The sequence below is a fragment of the Staurois parvus genome, unplaced genomic scaffold (assembly GCF_062004578.1).
Source record: "Staurois parvus isolate SC_StPar_1 unplaced genomic scaffold, SC_StPar_1.0 ptg000222l, whole genome shotgun sequence".
NCBI lineage: Eukaryota > Metazoa > Chordata > Amphibia > Anura > Ranidae > Staurois > Staurois parvus.
The window spans coordinates 1095874-1114542 of record NW_028318018.1 but is presented as its reverse complement, the minus strand read 5'-3'; the positions used below and the strand labels follow the sequence as shown (position 1 = coordinate 1114542).

At 44.8% G+C, this 18669-nt stretch overlaps 1 protein-coding gene across 1 annotated transcript in view; it reads left to right on the top strand.

Annotated features, from left to right (window-relative positions):
• The window catches only part of LOC149460679 (uncharacterized), a 103585-nt gene that overhangs the window by 45058 nt on the left and 39858 nt on the right, over nt 1–18669 (top strand). Inside the window, 1 exon segment of the mRNA XM_089679366.1 lies at nt 15780–16699. Coding sequence (XP_089535492.1) covers nt 15780–16699 — 920 coding nt within the window.

Below are 18669 nucleotides of genomic sequence, written 5' to 3'. Positions count from 1 at the left end.
AGCTGATCATTGTAAGCCCCCTGTCAGGGGTAAATGGTCTGCCTCATCCCTGGAACTGATACATTCTGCTGCAGAGTTTTTATAAAACAGATTTACTGGCTAGATCACCATATGAATATAGAAGAAATCATAAAATATACTGTATAGTCCTAACTTTTGTGTCCTTTATGATAAGTTGTAAATTACATGCTGTAGGCCTTAATTATTTTTCCCCCATTTCCTACCAGCTGGACATTTTATATCGGATGATGTGATTGGAGCACAGACTTTTACATGGTGATAATAATGTGATAACATCCTCCAACTTTGGACCCTTAAACAGAAAGTGATAATGAGGGAGGAGTCAATACCCCAATGATGGTGGTCTTCCGGATCAGTCCAGTCTTCATCTTGGTTGTTCTCCCCCCCATCCTCACTCTCTGACCTCTGGTGGGGCTCAGCCCCGCTGTTCTTCATGACTAAATCATGGAGTAAATAAGGAAGTGCAGTACTTCTTGTGTTGGGAAGATGGCGATGAGTGATAGAGGGGGTGGGGACCCTCGTCCTATAATCCCCTCATCACTGTCCCTCCTAGAAAAGACAGTTCTGGTTGTTTCCTCACTCTCTGACTAAGGTCCATGAATAAAGAAATGACCTGGTAGGAGATCAGAGGAGACATTTCCTAGTTCCCTTGAGCGTGGAATTGTAAGCTCTTCAGAGACCAAGCTGCCTGATGTGGGCGGAGTCCTGGTTTGAGGGAACCAATCAGCTCCTGTCTAGTAATCCTCTTTGTCTTTGTATTTTAGTCCATGGCCGGGAGATGAGGAAAACCTCCGAGGATTGTCTCACTTTGTCTCCAGACTGGAAAGTAGAAGATGAGGACATCACACAGTATAGTCCAGGAGAAAACCCGGCTCCCTCCAATGTCCATCCGGCACCACCCAGTGTAGATGGACCATCGGATTCCTCGTATCCTGAGGAACCTCAGACTGTGCGGGACCGGGCCGGCCTTCCAACAGGGAAGAGCTTCTCTTGTAGTGAGTGCGGGAAATGTTTTCGTTATAAGTCCGATCTTTTCAGACATCAGAGATCTCACACGGGAGAGAAGCCGTATTCCTGTCCTGAGTGCAGGAAATGTTTTTCAGACAAGTCCAGTCTTTACAGACATCAGAGAACTCACGTGGTAGAGAACCCATATTCCTGTCCTGAGTGCGGGAAATGTTTTTCAAGGAAGTCCAGTCTTTACAGACATCAGAGATTTCACACGGGGGAGAAGCCATATTCCTGTCCTGAGTGCAGGAAATGTTTTGCACAAAAATCAGATCTTGCCAAACATGAAAGGTCTCACACAGGTGAGAAGCCGTATTCTTGTTCTGAGTGTGGGAAATGTTTTTCAGTGAAGTCCAATCTTTACACACATCAAAGATCTCACACGGGGGAGAAGCCACTTTCCTGTCCTGAGTGTGGGAAATGTTTTTCAATGAAGTCCCTTCTTTCCAGACATCAGAGATCTCACACGGGGGAGAAGCCATATTCCTGTCCTGAGTGTGGGAAATGTTTTTCAATGAAGTCCCATCTTTCCAGACATCAGAGATCTCACACGGGGGAGAAGCCACTTTCCTGTCCTGAGTGAGGGAAATGTTCCTCACTGAAGTCCTGTCTTCCTGTACATCAGGGGTCCCACACAACCCTGGAGGTTTATTAGTGCCTTGAGTGTGGGAAATGTTTTCTAGATGAACGTTGCTGGACATCCCAGCTCTCATGTGGGGAAGAAGCACACCCTGATATACACCTCAGATATACTCCATGGCTGATCTTCATCATGGAAGAAACAGTTCATAAGGAGATCAGAGGTCCCCAAAGACATGGATGAAGTGTGGGACCGGGTTGGCTATTGATGGCAGAAGAATAAAAATGGAGTCCTGCCCTGTGATTGGCTGAGTACATTTTGTGGTGGGAGATTTCACAAACACTTGGAGGTCTGTTTAAAAAGAAATTGTTCTACCTCCTGTATACCGGACACTTCCCCCCCCCTTCCTACCCAGGCTGACTGGTAACTATCAGCGCTCTCACACTTTGAATGACAATTACACAGTCATGCAACATTGTACCCAAATTATATTTTTTTAATTTTTTCACACAAATAGATATTTATTTTGGTGGTATTAAACACCACTTTTTACCATTTTTCTTGTTTTTACAAATAAATCGTCTTTCCTTATAAATGTAGATAAAGGTGTATTCTGCGCCATTTCTTGGGTACAATAACCCCAATCAGTGTCTATGATTCAGTGTGTAGGAGAGTTATAGAGTCTACAAACTATGGGATAGATGTCTGAAAATCCATCATGTCTGATGACGGCAGATCTCATTTCTGAGGATCAAAAACACCAGAACGGTACAAATTGTCAGAACTTTATCTGTGAGGAAATAATCCGTATACAATTCATGGAAACAGGCGGGATCTGGAATGAAGGAGATTCCCTACTAATTCTCACAAAGTAACCGACATCCCAGTTCTGTATTTGTGATAATTGGAAGACGAAATAAAACACAATAATGTGCAAAAATATACATTTATTAATAATATAAATCAGTACAAAATGGGGATGAAATCTAATAGGTGATGATAAATAATAAACAATACAAGATAACAGTACAATGATCTAATCCACAATAATGGGGAGAAATACAAGCCAGCAATTACTGCCAAATATTAATGAATTACATCCAACTGTCTGGAAATGTCGTGTAAGAAATCAGTAACTCAGCAACATGTGACAACAGATATACAAATCCCCCCCGTGATCTCTCTACACCCAGATATTCAACGCTCAACGTGTACCTTGCCATGACTTGATCTGGAATCCCATACACAGGCCAATCCAATCCGCTTACAATCTGAGATGAAGATGTAATGTTACATGAAGTAGTCTACCTTGTCATATATATACTGTATACATCCGGATAAACCATTGACTAGAAGCCAGAATCAGCTTCAGGGATATGTAAAATCAATCTTCCCCAGAGGAGGGAAATGATAATAATTTATACTGCAGGTAAAATGACGTCACATCCCCTCCTGTGCTCACCAGAACCGTTATCGGACTAAACAATGTATCTGGAGATATAAGGGGAGTACAAGTTATCTGAGGAAAATGAAAGTTCTAGTTCCCAATATGGACTGTATGGTGTCAGTGATGTCAGCTTTCAGTGCGCTCACTTCAGGGGGTGTCTGTGTCCGTCTGTTGCCCCTTGTCTCCTGTCTTGTGAGGTCTTGTTTTGTGATGTGTGTCCTCTTCTCTGTCCGTCTCTTACTTTTATCCCCCAAATAAAACCTAGGCGGGCAAAGGTTATCTCTCCTCACAATGACGTCAGACTAGGTGCTATTTTCTCTACTAATTGATTTCAGTGACCTGAAGGGGGCAGTATAGGATGAGGAATTCTCTGACATGTCTTCTGGAACATGACAAGGGTTGACCTTTAACCTCGGCTGGTAAGGACATGACTACATTTAGAGAGAACTGCTTTTCTGCCAGGTTTGGTGTCACACAGACTGGTACCCATGTCACTGCTAATAATGTATTACTGAAAGTGGTTGTAACCCTAAAAAACACAAATCCGTCTAATCCTGCAGTTGGGTAGATTTTACCTTTACTGAGCCATTCAGCTTAGTCTGGTATCTTGAAGCCATCCCTTTCTCCAGAAATCCCACCTGATCTTCTGAGCAGAATAAATCTGACACCAGCAGAAATATGGTGTCACCACTCCCCTTCTCCTGTGAGTGACAGGCTGTGCTGAGGAGGAGACCAGTATGAGCCTCCATGTAATACACTGCAAGGGGTGGGGGAGGGGGTGTCCTCTCCATGCTGGTCTCTGCCTTCACAAGATCCACAACTCAGCACTCATCAGCACCAGTGATTGTTCTTGAGCCGAGGATGGAGGGGGGTATAACTGGGGGATTGTGTGACATCATATCTCCGCCTACTATTCTCTGGTCCTAAGCCACGCCCACAGACCAGCAGTTTTTGGAGGGCTGAGACAAGCTAAAGGAGCATTTTTCTGAGGTACGCTCACAGCTGTATGGATGTTTACATTAAAATGTATTCATTTATGGCAAAAAGTAAATTTTTTAAATATTTGGGTTTTACAACCACTTTTAAGTGATTCTGGAGAAAAAAAATCTAGTAATATATATCAAGTAATGTATTAATTAAGTGATTCTGGAAAAGAAAACAAATCTACCTAAATATCCTACAAAAAGATGAGGTCATTATACTGAGACTTCTTATCTCACGTCTTCTGTAACATAACAACGTTGTCATACAATGAACTCAAACTGATACTTTATAATGTTACAAACAGAATATCCCCAATATATCAATATGTATTCATTGTTAAACCATTTCATATAAATATATGTATGTGGAAATGGAATCTAGTAATATAAACCTGGATGACATAAGTAAGCAAGCATTCACTTCATGTAATACTAATAATAATACAAGTGACATTTTTGGATCAGATATTCCTGTCACATAATAATAACACCATATACAATGTAAGGTATAATATGCACTCTTTCCAGAGGATCATGGGAAATAATCATTGTGACCAGTTCTTGTGTCCTTTGTTCAATCTAGACATGGACTCATCCATTTATCTTACCACTTGGTGTCATGTCTAGTCTTCATCTTGTAGCCGTCTGATCCCACCATACCTCCCCCCAGATTTATAACCTGGGAACATAAGCTGTAACCACCTTGGAATGCTCTTAGAATCTGTGTTCAGAAACCATGAAATAGAATATACAGAACAAAATGGCTTCCAGCATGTCCATGTAGTGATGATAAGTTCAGCCTTCCTGTTTCATTCTGTGAGCCCAGAACAGTTCCGACAACCTGGTGATCTATGATTGGCTCATAACCCTGTGGGGTGGTAACCTGTAGGCACCTGGTGATCTATGATTGGCTCATAACCCTGTGTTGTGGTATCCTGTAGGCACCTGCTGATCTACGATTGGCTCATATCCCTGTGGGGTGATAACCTGTAGGCACCTGCTGATCTATGATTGGCTCATAACCCTTTGGACTGGTAACCTGTAGGCACCTGATGATCTACGATTGGCTCATATCCCTGTGGGGTGGTAACCTGTAGGCACCTGCTGATCTATGATTGGCCCATACTCCTGTGTATCCTGATCAGATGATGATTGCAGCACTCCCAATGTTGTTCATGTAATGGAGTGCACAGTGTGTTCCATCCAAGAAGGGCAGCAAGGTAGAAGCCGGCAATTACAGGCCAGTGAGTCTAACATCGGTTGTAGTCAAGTTAATGGAATCACTCCTGAAAGGAAGGATCACTGATCATCTAGAAACACACAACTTGCTGGATCCAAAGCAGCATGGCTTTACTGAGGGCAGACCATGGCAGACTCATCTGATTGGACTTTTTGACTATATTACCAATGATTTGGACCAGGGTGGTGCTGTGGACTTAGAATATCTTGATTCCAGCAAGGCATGTGATACAGTTCCACATAATGATCTAATACAGAAGTTGGACAAGCTAGGACTTAGCCCTTGGGTGGTTCAGTGGATGTGCAGTTGGCTAAAGGAGAGATACCAGAGTGTGGATGTAAATGGAGTTCACACGGAACAGAGACCAGTCACTAGTGGTGTACCCCAAGGTTCTGTACTAGGTCCTGTTCTATGTAATCTATATGTAAGTGATAGAACTAAAGGGTTGTTGGGTAAGGGGATGTCTCTTTGCTGATGACACAAAGGTGTGTAATAGGGAGGATATCCCTGGAGGTGTCTGTAACATGGAACAGGATTTAGCATTGCAGGAAGATTGGTAAAAAAGTGGAAATTGCAGTTCAATATTTCAAATCTAAAATAATGCACCCAGGAAAAAAGAATCCCTTGAGAAAGTACAACATTGGGGTACAGTGTTGGCCAGCACTTCAGAAGAAAAGGATTTGGGGTACTTATTTCAGATGATTGCAAAATGAACAAACAGCATGGCCAGGCAGTGGGGAAAGCGAATAGAATTCTAGGATGCATCACTAGAGGGGTCACCAGCGGGAGGAAGATATGACAGAATGCGGCATCCGACCTCAGCCCTTCTCACCAACTCGTGACCGAAGGACCAGCCGATCTGCCACTTGCGTAACAATGCCACTCTCAGTTGCGCCCTGAACAAAGATTTTCCAGCTTGTGGGACTACAATCTATGTGCCAGCAGCCTGAGAGCGATTGTTACTGGTTAATTACTCAATTAACCCTTCACACTGCCACCACCACCTTTGTACAGAGAAGGAGGAAACTCACAAATCTTAGCAGTAACACTATGATATTAGTATAAGTGTCTGTAATACACACTGTCACCTCAGACAGGGATATCAGAGGATTATTACATACAGGAACACTCTTCCAGGGACAGGGATATTCAGAGGATTATTATATACAGGAACACTCTTCCAGGGACAGGGATATTCAGAGGATTATCACATACAGGAGCACTCTTCCAGGGACAGGGATATTCAGAAGATTATTATATACAGGAACACTCTTCCAGGGACAGGGATATTCAGAAGATTATTATATACAGGAACTCTCTTCCAGGGACAGGGATATTCAGAGGATTATCACATACAGGAGCACTCTTCCAGGGACAGAGATTCTTTAGTTTGCATTAAAAGCTTTAGAGACAGTTCAACACTTTTCAGAAAATAGGATTTATTACTAAAAAGGTCAAAATGGTGCAATAAAAATATTTACAAACAAAGATGTAAGAAAGATATAAAGAGAGCAATAAGACAACAGAGAAATAAAAGAAAGGACTTCAGAAGGCAGAATACTTGCAATATCCTTGGTTTGAGCAGAGTCCAATTGTCCGAATAAAAAGATTGCCTTGGCTCTCAAGTCTGTTAGATGTTTTCTGATTGATGTTAAATGAGAGCTGTCTTCTCCAGGCTGTCAGTCTTTTTCTACCATATTAAAGGGATGTCTCCTGAGAACAAATGACCAATCATCCAGTTTGGGGATGGGTGTTAGGCGGTAACCAAGGTTATGACCAAATCCCTTACAATTGTATACTAAGGTCAATAACCTTCAATAGGTACAGGTAGCATCCTTGCAACTGGCAGATTAATATTTAGAAATATATTCCGAACCAGGGGTGGACTGACCATTTGGAAACTCGGGCACTGCCCGAGGGCTCGGGGTGAGTAGGGGGCCCCATGAGATGCCCCTGGTACCTTTTTCATAGGCTTTTTTTAGTTTGGGCAAGGACACAGGGACCCCATGATCCCCTATTGCCCAGGGGCCCCATGAGTTGTAAGTCTGCCCCTGTTCGGAACACAAAGATACCAAACATAGCGTACCCTTGTCACCCAGGAGGAAAGAGACTGCTTCTTCTCTCTTGTAGGCACTAACAAATGATCTATCTGTATATATACTTCATATTAATGTGCCCAGTTCCTGCTGAAGTTTATAAATGGTATGAAAAATGACTCTTGTGGAATGTACGTTTTATGGCACGCTCTGCCCTAATAGCCTAACAGGTCATGACTGACTGAGTTATTGTTTTACAACCGGGCAGCGGGAAGTGGTTTTCCAGCAAACCCCCTGAAACCAGACTAATTAGAGGTTTACAGCCCTGGAGCTGATCTATCTGTGTTTTATTTAGGATAAGAGATCCTGTTGACCTCCGTCAACTTGTAGCTATGCATTCCATGGACAAAGGGATGAGGGAGGACAGAAGGGAACATGGCTGAAACCTAACAAGATGGCTGTCATGTACAACGTCTATGCCTCTATTGCACACAATCATCACAGAAGGAGGTCCCGATTCCTCTATATAGATCTTTATATTGCTAGAGGGGTCACCGGCAGGAGGAAGAAGGTCCCGATTCCTCTATATAGATCTTTATATCACTAGAGGGGTCACTGGCAGGAGGAAGGAGGTCCTCATTATTCTATATAGATCTTTATATCACTAGAGGGGTCACCGGCAGGAGGAAGGAGGTCCTGATTCCTCTATATAGATCTTAATATCACTAGAGGGGTCACCGGCAGGAGGAAGGAGATCATGATTCCTCTAGATAGATCTTTATATCACTTGAGGGGTCGCCGGCAGGAGGAAGGAGGTCCCGATTCCTCTATATAGATCTTTATATCACTAAAGGGGTCACTGGCAGGAGGAAGGAGGTCCTCATTATTCTATATAGATCTTTATATCACTAGAGGGGTCACCGGCAGGAGGAAGGAGGTCCTGATTCCTCTATATAGATCTTAATATCACTAGAGGGGTCACCGGCAGGAGGAAGGAGATCATGATTCCTCTAGATAGATCTTTATATCACTTGAGGGGTCACCGGCAGGAGGAAGGAGGTCCAGATTCCTCTATATAGATCTTTATATCACTAGAGGGGTCACCGGCAGGAGGAAGGAGGTCCGATTCCTCTATATAGATCTTTATATCACTTGAGGGGTCACCGGCAGGAGGAAGGAGGTCCCGATTACTCTAGATAGATCTTTATATCACTAGAGGGGTCACCGGCAGGAGGAAGGAGGTCCTGATTCCTCTATATAGATCTTTATATCACTAGAGGGGTCACCAGCAGGAGGAGGAAGGTCCTGATTCCTCTATATAGATCTTTATATCACTAGAGGGGTCATGAATCATGCTGAGCATGATGGGTAGTTATGTCTGAGACTGCAGAAGGACCCATGGCTGTTGAGACATCTGAATTGGTTGGTAATTGGTTTTCCATGTGCTCAAGGATTCTTTTGCAACCTCTGCACCATGTAAGACAAGGCAGAGATTGATTGACAGATGTCCCCTATTGCAGAGGCCTCTGTCAGGGCTCCCGGGTATGACCAGAGGTGTGTGACTGACGCAGGGAAACGCAGACTTCAGATATGTTATAACCAATATAATTTATTAACACTAACAATACAAACATAAACGCAGTGCAATACTAAACATAATACAGTGCAAACAAACCCAACCAACCAACCACAGATAACAGTACATACAATGCAAGCGTCGTCAGGCAGGCCGGGTCAATATCAATCGGGCAGGTAGGTACAGGGGGAGCAAGCGGAGAATGGTCGGGGTCACAAGCCAGGGTCAGCAGGTAGCGGGCAGCGTGGTACAGAGGGTCAGGCAGAGGGATGGTCAGGAACGAGCCGGGGTCAGAGCAGGAGAAGTCAGCAGAGGTACAGGTCAGGCAGGGTCAGCGACAAGACAGGAACAGGAATAGGAACAGAAACAGGAAGCAGGAACAGGCTACAGGGCCCAGGAAAAACACACACCAAGGCAGAGTCTGCAGGTCTGGCCATCCCTTAAATACACCAGTATAAGCAGTTTCAGGTGTTTGGCTGGCTGCAAGATTGAGTCTCTGATTGCTGGGAGCACCCGCTGGCCAGCCCTGGTACTGCAGTCCATAAGGCAGGTGAGTCCCACCATTGCTGGCCAGTCCATTCCTGACAGCCTCCCTTTCAGACTCCATCATTGGCTGACTGGTACTGTCATGTACCTGATGGGGGACTGAAATGATGAGGTCGGCCTTACTTGTGTCACTAGCCCTGACCCCACTGGAAGAGGAACAGAGGGTGTCTAGGGACCAGGGGGACAAGAGCGCCAGCAGGTGTTGTTTGCAGCTCTTGCAGTTGGAGACTTTGGAAGACTGATGAACCTCCAATTGAGGCACAGTAGTGATATACAGAGCTGGTATGGTAGATTGAAAGGTGTGCACCAGAGCAAGGCAGGAAACAGGCATGGGAGACAGGAGCAGTGTCATAGGAATAGCCGGGATCATTAATGGGCGGACAGCGAGATACCAAATCATAAGCAAGCCAAAGTCAGGAGCAGAGCCGAAGTCAGGAACCAGTATCAAGCAGGGGAGTAATCAGAGTCAGGTCAGGAACAAGCCAGGTCAGCAACAAGGAAATCACACACAGGAACGAGCAGGAAACAGGGAACAGCTGAAGACCAGTCAGCACTCAGCACAGGCAAAGGCACCTTTTAAATAGTCCACCTGGAGCCAATCTTCACCGTGCATGATCGTGCATTTCTGTGCACATGCGCAAGTCTAATCACCAGCCGTCTCACGGGAATTCCCTTACAGAGGGGTCACCGGCGAGAGGAAGGAGGTCCTGATTCCTCTATATAGATCTTTATATCACTAGAGGGGTCACCGGCAGGAGGAAGGAGGTCCCGATTCCTCTATATAGATCCTATCACTAGAGGGGTCACCGGCAGGAGGAAGAAGGTCCTGATTCCTCTATATAGATCTTTATATCACTAGAGGGGTCACCAGCAGGAGGAAGAAGGTCCTGATTCCTCTATATAGATCTTTATATCACTAGAGGGGTCACCGGCAGGAGGAAGGAGGTCCTGATTCCTCTATATAGATCTTTATATTACTAGAGGGGTCACCGGCGGGAGGAAGGAGGTCCCGATTCCTCTATATAGATCTTTCTATCACTAGAGGGGTCACCAGCAGGAGGAAGGAGGTCCTGATTCCTCTAGATAGATCTTTATATCACTAGAGGGGTCACCAGCAACCTCATGTAGAATACTGTGTCCAGTTCTGGAGACCTCACTTACATAAAGGTATCGATAAGATAGAACGAGTCCAGAGACGGGGAATACAAATAGTGATATCAGGAGAGACTTCAGGAACGTAACATGTCCAGTCTGGAGGAGAGAAGGGAAAGGGGAGACATGACTGAAACCTTTACATACAACAAGGGAGTGAATAAGGTTCAGGAGGGCAGGATTTTCAATATGTAACCAAAATGAAGAACACGAGGACATGACCTCCAACTAACTGGAGGAAAGTTCACAACTAATCTCAGAAAGTATTATTTTACTGAAAGAGTAGTAGATGCTTGGAATAAATTTCCAGTAGAGGTAGTGAGCCAGTGACAAATCACAGAGATCATCACAATAGTACACAATGGATGGCTATGAATGAAAGCCATTCATTGTATACAACTGTCATATGATCACTGTGATTGGTCATAACAATCACATGGTATTGGGCTGGCCTGGTACAATGATCTGTCATCTGGTGGACACAGCAGGTGACATATCAAGATACAGCAGAGCCACTAGACTTGGAGGACTTCATATGATGTCCACCCAGGATGGGAGAGATCCCGCTTAGCTGTCATTCTGCTATAGGCCTGGTGGGAAGCAATTCATTACAGGGGACACTGTACAGGTTCTATATGTAGTCTCGGGGGTCCCTGTGTAAGTCCATGTGTGGACATTCCTACCTATGATAAATGACAGGCTAAACCCACCTGGAGACTTTCTCCACACCTGGAGTGTGCTGAGTTCTTGGAGAACGTCTACACAGTGTTTCCAGATTGGCTTTATCACCCCAACGAGCTCGCTCCAGTTCATGGATGTCATCATTATGTTTGGAGGATCTCACCAGTCAGGAGCCTTTCCTGTCATCCTACATGTTCCCTTCTGAGGATTGTTCTATCCTTCCAAACAAATGTATGAAATCATGGATGAGTCCTCCTTCTATGTGATCTAGAAGATCTTCAATCACAATGTCTTTATGGATGAAGTGGATGGCCCAGTTTATATATTATTTATTGCTTTACAGCTTTATTCCCTCCAGGATTCATTCTTTATTTATAGAACCATTCAAGGAAGTGTTCTTACTGTGAGAGATCTCCACCACCATTCCTCTGTGACCATTACATCCTTGTCATTTATGTCTGACATCTTCATTATGAGTGGATTGAGATATATTCTTATACTTTAGGATGTATTTTTGCATTTTTTTTAGCCAAAAAGATCTGTTTTGGAGGTTTCTGTTTTATTATGTATTTTGTTTTTATCTTGTGTTCTGTGTCTTTAAGTCTTTTCTATCTGTAGTAAAATATATTATATAAACAGTTGGTTGCATAAGAGTTAGGTTTATTGTTTCTTACTGTTTTTAGTTCTTTTTGATCTTCCCTGGTATCTCTGTAAGGTAGATACAATGCAGGAATGGTTATTAGGGGATGTTTCTCAGGGCTGCAGGTCCTATGAAATCCACAAGATGGTGATCTCATTTCTCCCCAGACAGGACTTCTCTATGGAATACAGACAGGAAGTGATGTCAGGTACAGACAGAAAGTGATGTCAGGGACAGAGAGGACATTCGGAGAGGTGAGTTGGGAGGAAGCAGATCAGAGACATTGGTGGACGTGGCAGCAGAGGAGGTAATAAGTTGTTATTTCCTATTTACACCCAGTAACCTCACCGTCATGTCCGTCCTCTTCCTCCATAGTCCTGTCCGTCCTCTTCCTCCATAGTCCTGTCCGTCCTCTTCCTCCATAGTCCTGTCCGTCCTCTTCCTCCGTAGTCACGTCCGTCCTCTTCCTCCGTAGTCACGTCCGTCCTCTTCCTCCGTAGTCACGTCCGTCCTCTTCCTCCGTAGTCACGTCCGTCCTCTTCCTCCGTAGTCACGTCCGTCCTCTTCCTCCGTAGTCATGTCCGTCCTCTTCCTCCACAGTCATGCCTGTCCTCTTCCTCCATAGTCACTGTGACATCTTTTATCTCCAGCAGATGATGATACACACATATATAGTGTGGGAACCCAGATGAACCCCTTCAGGGGCAGAACATTCCCCCACTTCCGGGGCCGGAACATTCTCCTCATTGTGGAGATAAATTCTAGTAATATGGTCCTCTAAACAAACAGCACTGACAATAAATAGACAAGACAAGGACCATCCTGACCATACATGGCCTACAAAGGGCAATGATGACACTACACAGGCAGCCAATGGGCAATCATTACACTATGCAGCCAACACAATGATGGAGTGCCGGGGTCAGGAGTATGGAGCATAGAGCCCCTTACATTGCTGCTCAGGAGGAAGGAAACATTCCTTTGTAACAGAAAATGTATATAAATCTGAGGCTCTTTTAGGAATATCTGGGGTTTAAAAAATGAAAGGGGCTTTATAGCGACTAAAACATTTAATATGTGTAACATTGCGCTGTTTATCTCCTCCTCCCCTCCCCCGCCTGTCTCCAGCACTGCACCCGGGGACTAGCAGGGAGGGGAGAGACCTTGCAGTGTAATGAGAACCGATTGGCTGCTCCTCAGGAAAGGGGAGTGTCCGGCTTATCCTTTCTGCCTTTCACACCCAGAGCCGTTTTTGCATTTTTTGCACATTTAAAAAATCATTTTTATCCTGAAGATGACACAAAACCCCCAAAATATAGGTTTTCTAAAAGTAGAGACTTTAGAGAATAAAATAGCGGCAGTTCTATTTTTTTATGCCACAAAATATTATCACAAAGTCTAGGAAATGCCAAATTTCACTAAAAAATATACTTACGTTAATTTCAGGGCACAAAAAAGCAATAAATGACCCATTTATGTGTAAAAATATAAAAGCCGAGGTTGCAGCGAGTAAATAGATATCCAACATGTCAAACCTTAAGTTGTGTGTGCTGAAATGGTGACAACCTTTAGTCCCCGGTATTATCTATAGGGGACACATTTATAGCCCCTTCTAGGTCATCAGTATAGAGTACGGAGGAGGTCTGCTCCTAGAATTATCCTCTCATTCTGGTGTGACCGGCGATATGTAACGTGTATCACAATCAATGTTATCACGTGTAGGCCCTCCAGCGTGTGCTCTTACATTTGGGCGTGCATATATGTGGGGGAGGGGGGGCCTTAAAATTTTTTAAAGGGATGAGTTATGTACTTGGGTGTAACTTTAATTGTTTGCATTTAAAAAAACATTTTTACTTAAGGGGACAAAGTCCTCTATGTGATGACTTTTGATGAGAGGTTCTCTTTATTGAGACATCCAGGGTCTAAAAGACCCCCAATGTCTCCCCTGTACTCCATTGGATGTAATGTAGAGCACATCGCACCGCATTACATTCTTTGCTGGCCTCAAGTGTGGGGGAAATCTGTCATAACGTCACTTCTGGGTCAGGACAAGAAGGGAGTGAATGTGTCCGCTCTCCTCCGTCCCCTCTACCCTCCGACACCCGCTGACCCGGGTCCACAGATGGGCAAGCAGAGCCGGGGAAGCATAGTAGGTACAGGAGAGGTTCACACACACGGGGTGGCAGAGGCTGGCACCTGAAAGGAGAGCCCTGTGGCTTGCCCTCAGCAGGGATAAAGATTAAAAACAATACTTGCCCGGCCCCCAGAACTACATGTCCCGGGCGTCGGGTGATGTAAAGTGACCATCCCTGCATGATCAGCCGACATTGACCTCACAGCACTGCCTCAGAGCAAACTAGTCATAGGAAGGATCAGATTTATCATTCCTTGTCTGCAGATCTAATACTCATCAAACCAGTTCAGAGACCAAACAAACCCAACAGAGAAAAGGGGCCCCGGACCCCAAAATTGTAGTAAACACTAAACAGTCCAAACTAAATGTCTTCCTATGGGGGGAGTAGTTCTTCAATGTCCAGCAACCCTCCTATTCCCCCCTCACATCCACATCCTATTATTGTGTGACCAATACCATCCAAATCATTCTTACTTTCATTTCCCAAAGTTATCCGTCTACAAGGAGACCTGTATAGATCACATGATGGCACCAATGAGGATGGAGGAGGACCGGAGTCACATGACTGAGAAGATACTAAACCTCACCCTGGAGATCATCTACCTGCTGACCGGAGAGGTGAGGAGGATTCTGGGAGGTCACATGACATCACTCTTATCTCTATTAATAAAACACAGACCTGACCGGAGAGGTGAGGAGGATTCTGAGAGGTCACATGACATCACTCTTATCTCTATTAATAAAACACAGACCTGACCGGAGAGGTGAGGAGGATTCTGGGAGGTCACATGACATCACTCTTATCTCTATTAATAAAACACAGACCTGACCGGAGAGGTGAGGAGGATTCTGGGAGGTCACATGACATCACTCTCATCTCTATTAATAAAACACAGACCTGACCGGAGAGGTGAGGAGGATTCTGGGAGGTCACATGACGTCACCCTCATCTCTATTAATAAAACACAGACCTGACCGGAGAGGTGAGGAGGATACTGGGAGGTCACATGACATCACTCTTATCTCTATTAATACAACACAGACCTGACCAGAGAGATGGGGAGGATTCTGGGAGGTCACATGACATCACTCTTTTCTCTAATAATAAAACACAGACCTGACCGGAGAGGTGAGGAGGATTCTGGGAGGTCACATGACATCACTCTTATTTCTATTAATAAAACACAGACCTGACCGGAGAGGTGAGGAGGATTCTGGGAGGTCACATGACATCACTCTTGTCTATTCTGGTCAATAGACCATTTTATTTTTGCACACATTAGATGATGTCAGGTGATTGATGTTTTATTTGTCTCCTGATCTGTAGGATTATGTTGTAAAGAAGAAGTCTAGTGGGGAGCCAATCTCAGGAGGATGGAGTAGAACCCAGAGCCTCACCATGGTGCCTCCATCTCATTCTCTGATACCTGAGAGGGAGAAAGAGCAGAAGATTCTGGAACTGACCACCATGATGGTCCATCAGCTGACAGGAGAGGTGAGCGTCTCATTCCGGGGAAATTCCTTCCTTACAATCTTCACAAAACCCAAAGTCTGCTGATTGTCCATCATGACGTCCTTGTAGAGGTCCTTGTGTCCTTCTAAATACTCCCACTCCTCCATGGAGAAATAGACAGTGACACCCTGACACCTTATAGGAACCTGACACACACAATGATACAGTCACCATCCAGACACATCCCTTGTCTGTTACTGGAGAATGTCCCAGAATTCTCTTTGTCTTTGTATTTTAGTCCATGGCCGGGAGATGAGGAAAACCTCCGAGGATTGTCTCACTTTGTCTCCAGACTGGAAAGTAGAAGATGAGGACATCACACAGTATAGTCCAGGAGAAAACCCGGCTCCCTCCAATGTCCATCCGGCACCACCCAGTGTAGATGGACCATCGGATTCCTCGTATCCTGAGGAACCTCAGACTGTGCGGGACTGGGCCGGCCTTCCAACAGGGAAGAGCTTCTCCTGTACTGAGTGCGGGAAAGGATTCCGTTATAAATCCAGACTTAATAGGCATGAAAGATCTCACACAGGTGAGAAGCCATATTCCTGTGCTGAGTGCGGGAAATGTTTTGTATCAAAATCACATCTTGTCATACATCAAAAGCTGCACACAGGAGAAAAAATATATTCCTGTCATGAGTGCGGGAAATGTTTTTCACAGAAGTCCCATCTTTACACACATCAGAGATCTCACACGGGGGAAAAGCCATATTCCTGTTCTGAGTGTGGGAAATGTTTTTCACATAAATCCAGTCTTTACAGCCATCAGAGATATCACACGGGGGAGAAGCCGTATTCCTGTCCTCAGTGCTGGAAATGCTTTTCAGAGAAGTCCGTTCTTTCCAGACATCAGAGATCTCACACGGGTGAAAAGCCATTTTCCTGTCCTGAGTGTGGGAACTGTTTTACACAGAAGTCTAGTCTTTATGTACATCAGAGATCTCACACAGGGGAGAAGCCTTATTCCTGTCCTGAGTGCGGGAAATGTTTTTCAGACAAGTCTAGTCTTTACAAACATCAGAGATGTCACACGGGGGAGAAGCCGTATTCCTATCATGAGTTTGAGAAATGTTTTTCAAGGAGCTTCAATCTTTCTAGGCATACGAAATCTCACACGGAGAAGCCACTTTCTTCTCCTGAGTGAGGGAAATGTTCCTCACTGAAGTCCTGTCTTCCTGTACATCAGGGGTCCCACACAACCCTGGAGGTGTATTAGTGCCTTGAGTGCGGGAAATGTCTTCTAGATAAATGTTGCTGGACATCCCAGCTCTCATGTGGGGAAGAAGCACACCCTGATATACACCTCAGATATACTCCATGGCTGATCTTCATCATGGAAGAAACAGTTCATAAGGAGATCAGAGGTCCACAAAGACATGGATGAAGTGTGGGACCGGGTTGGCTATTGATGGCAGAAGAATAAAAATGGAGTCCTGCCCTGTGATTGGCTGAGTACATTTTTAATACACAGAAGCGTTCTCTGATGCCGTCTCTGGCCCGGCCGTCCCGATGGGCTTTCCTCTCCCCTCATCCACAGGACCATCACTTGTCTGTCAGTTTATTGGATCGTTGGAACGGATTTTCAGATTGCATCATTTCCTGTCCATGATATCTTAGCATTCACTTCCTGTAGGCCACTTCCCAGAAGCCTTCACTTCCTTGTGCATCACAGAAGGGGGTGTGACAGGGCGTGTTCACCCCTCGGGACCACACCTCCCTCATTATAATACCTTCCTATACAATCTGATTGGACAATCTCCTCTAGATCTCCCCCCAGCTATGTAGTACAGGGGCAGACAAAGTCCAGGGTATGGAATGTGTGACCATTTATATTGGGAACTTGTGAGGCCTGGGGGCTGCAAATGCATTAAGATGTACCAAGGGTTCCGGGGGGAGCGCAGATTAGTAACGTTTGGAACCGTTTTAGGATCACCCAAAAGAGGACAGAGAGGCAAGTGAGGGGATATGAAGTTGCTGGAATATTTATCAGAGTTTCAGGTACAGAGTGTGTGACCCATCAAGAGGCTGATAGACGTAGGTCTGGATTTAGGAGGACGCCATGGGAGTGAATGGTGAGAAGTTTGAGAACAGAGCAATGCTTCTAAGTCAGCCCATAAGGAGCCATGTATTGTGGTGTAAAGGGGGGTTAGTGGGGTAATCTGGGCACCAAGAAATATTTAGTAACATTTGGAACACCCAAACCTCCTTGTTCCTTATGTATAAACATAGCATGTCTTGGGATTCGTGGCCCTTTGTCTGCTCAGTGGAATCACAAGACCTGATTTAAAAAGATTTCAGAGTATAGGAGGAGATGGGGATCGGTGGGGGTGGGGAAGAGTACAGAACAAGTAAAGGAGTTTTGGTAAAATTGCCACTTTTCCATCACTGATCCTCCCTATCCAGGAGAGGTGAAGATGAGTCCAGGACAGAAGTAGGACTCTCAAGTATTTGAAAGTGGGGATGTAGTTGGCCTCATGGAGTGTGTTGTACGAGCGAGGGAGATGAATGCCCAAATAATCCAGGTAGGAGGTGGGCCAAGGAAACTATCATTCTGTTTTACAGAGGAAAGGGAAATGTATGGAGTACAGAGAATAGGACTGGCAGGGAGGTGTTGGGTTGGACCAAAGTAAGTGAAAGATCATCAGAAAACAATCTGACTTTACCCAGTTCAGGACCGACCACCACACTTATACTGCGGCAGGGCCGTCCTGCTTCTCCAGATCACATACATGTACATGTAGACGTGTGAGCCCACCGCCCTGACTGTGCTGTCATTCAGTACACCACAAGCCGATTATCAGGTCCAGGCCAATGATTTCTGGCCTGGACCTGCTGATCACCTGGACCTGCTGATCACCTGGACCTGCTGATCACCTGTACAGAATCAGAGATCATTCTGTGTCCATATTTATAAACACAGGAACTGGAAAGGTACACTAGTGAAGAGGAGCACAAATAATACAAAGTATTCCCACAAGCAGCTAAAAAAGGTGATAAACAATCAATAAACCAACTTATCAGTGAATTCAACTAAAACAATGCTGCCCACACCTAAACATACTCATATAAATGTGCAAAAATGTCAATAAATAGATATACAGCACCATGCT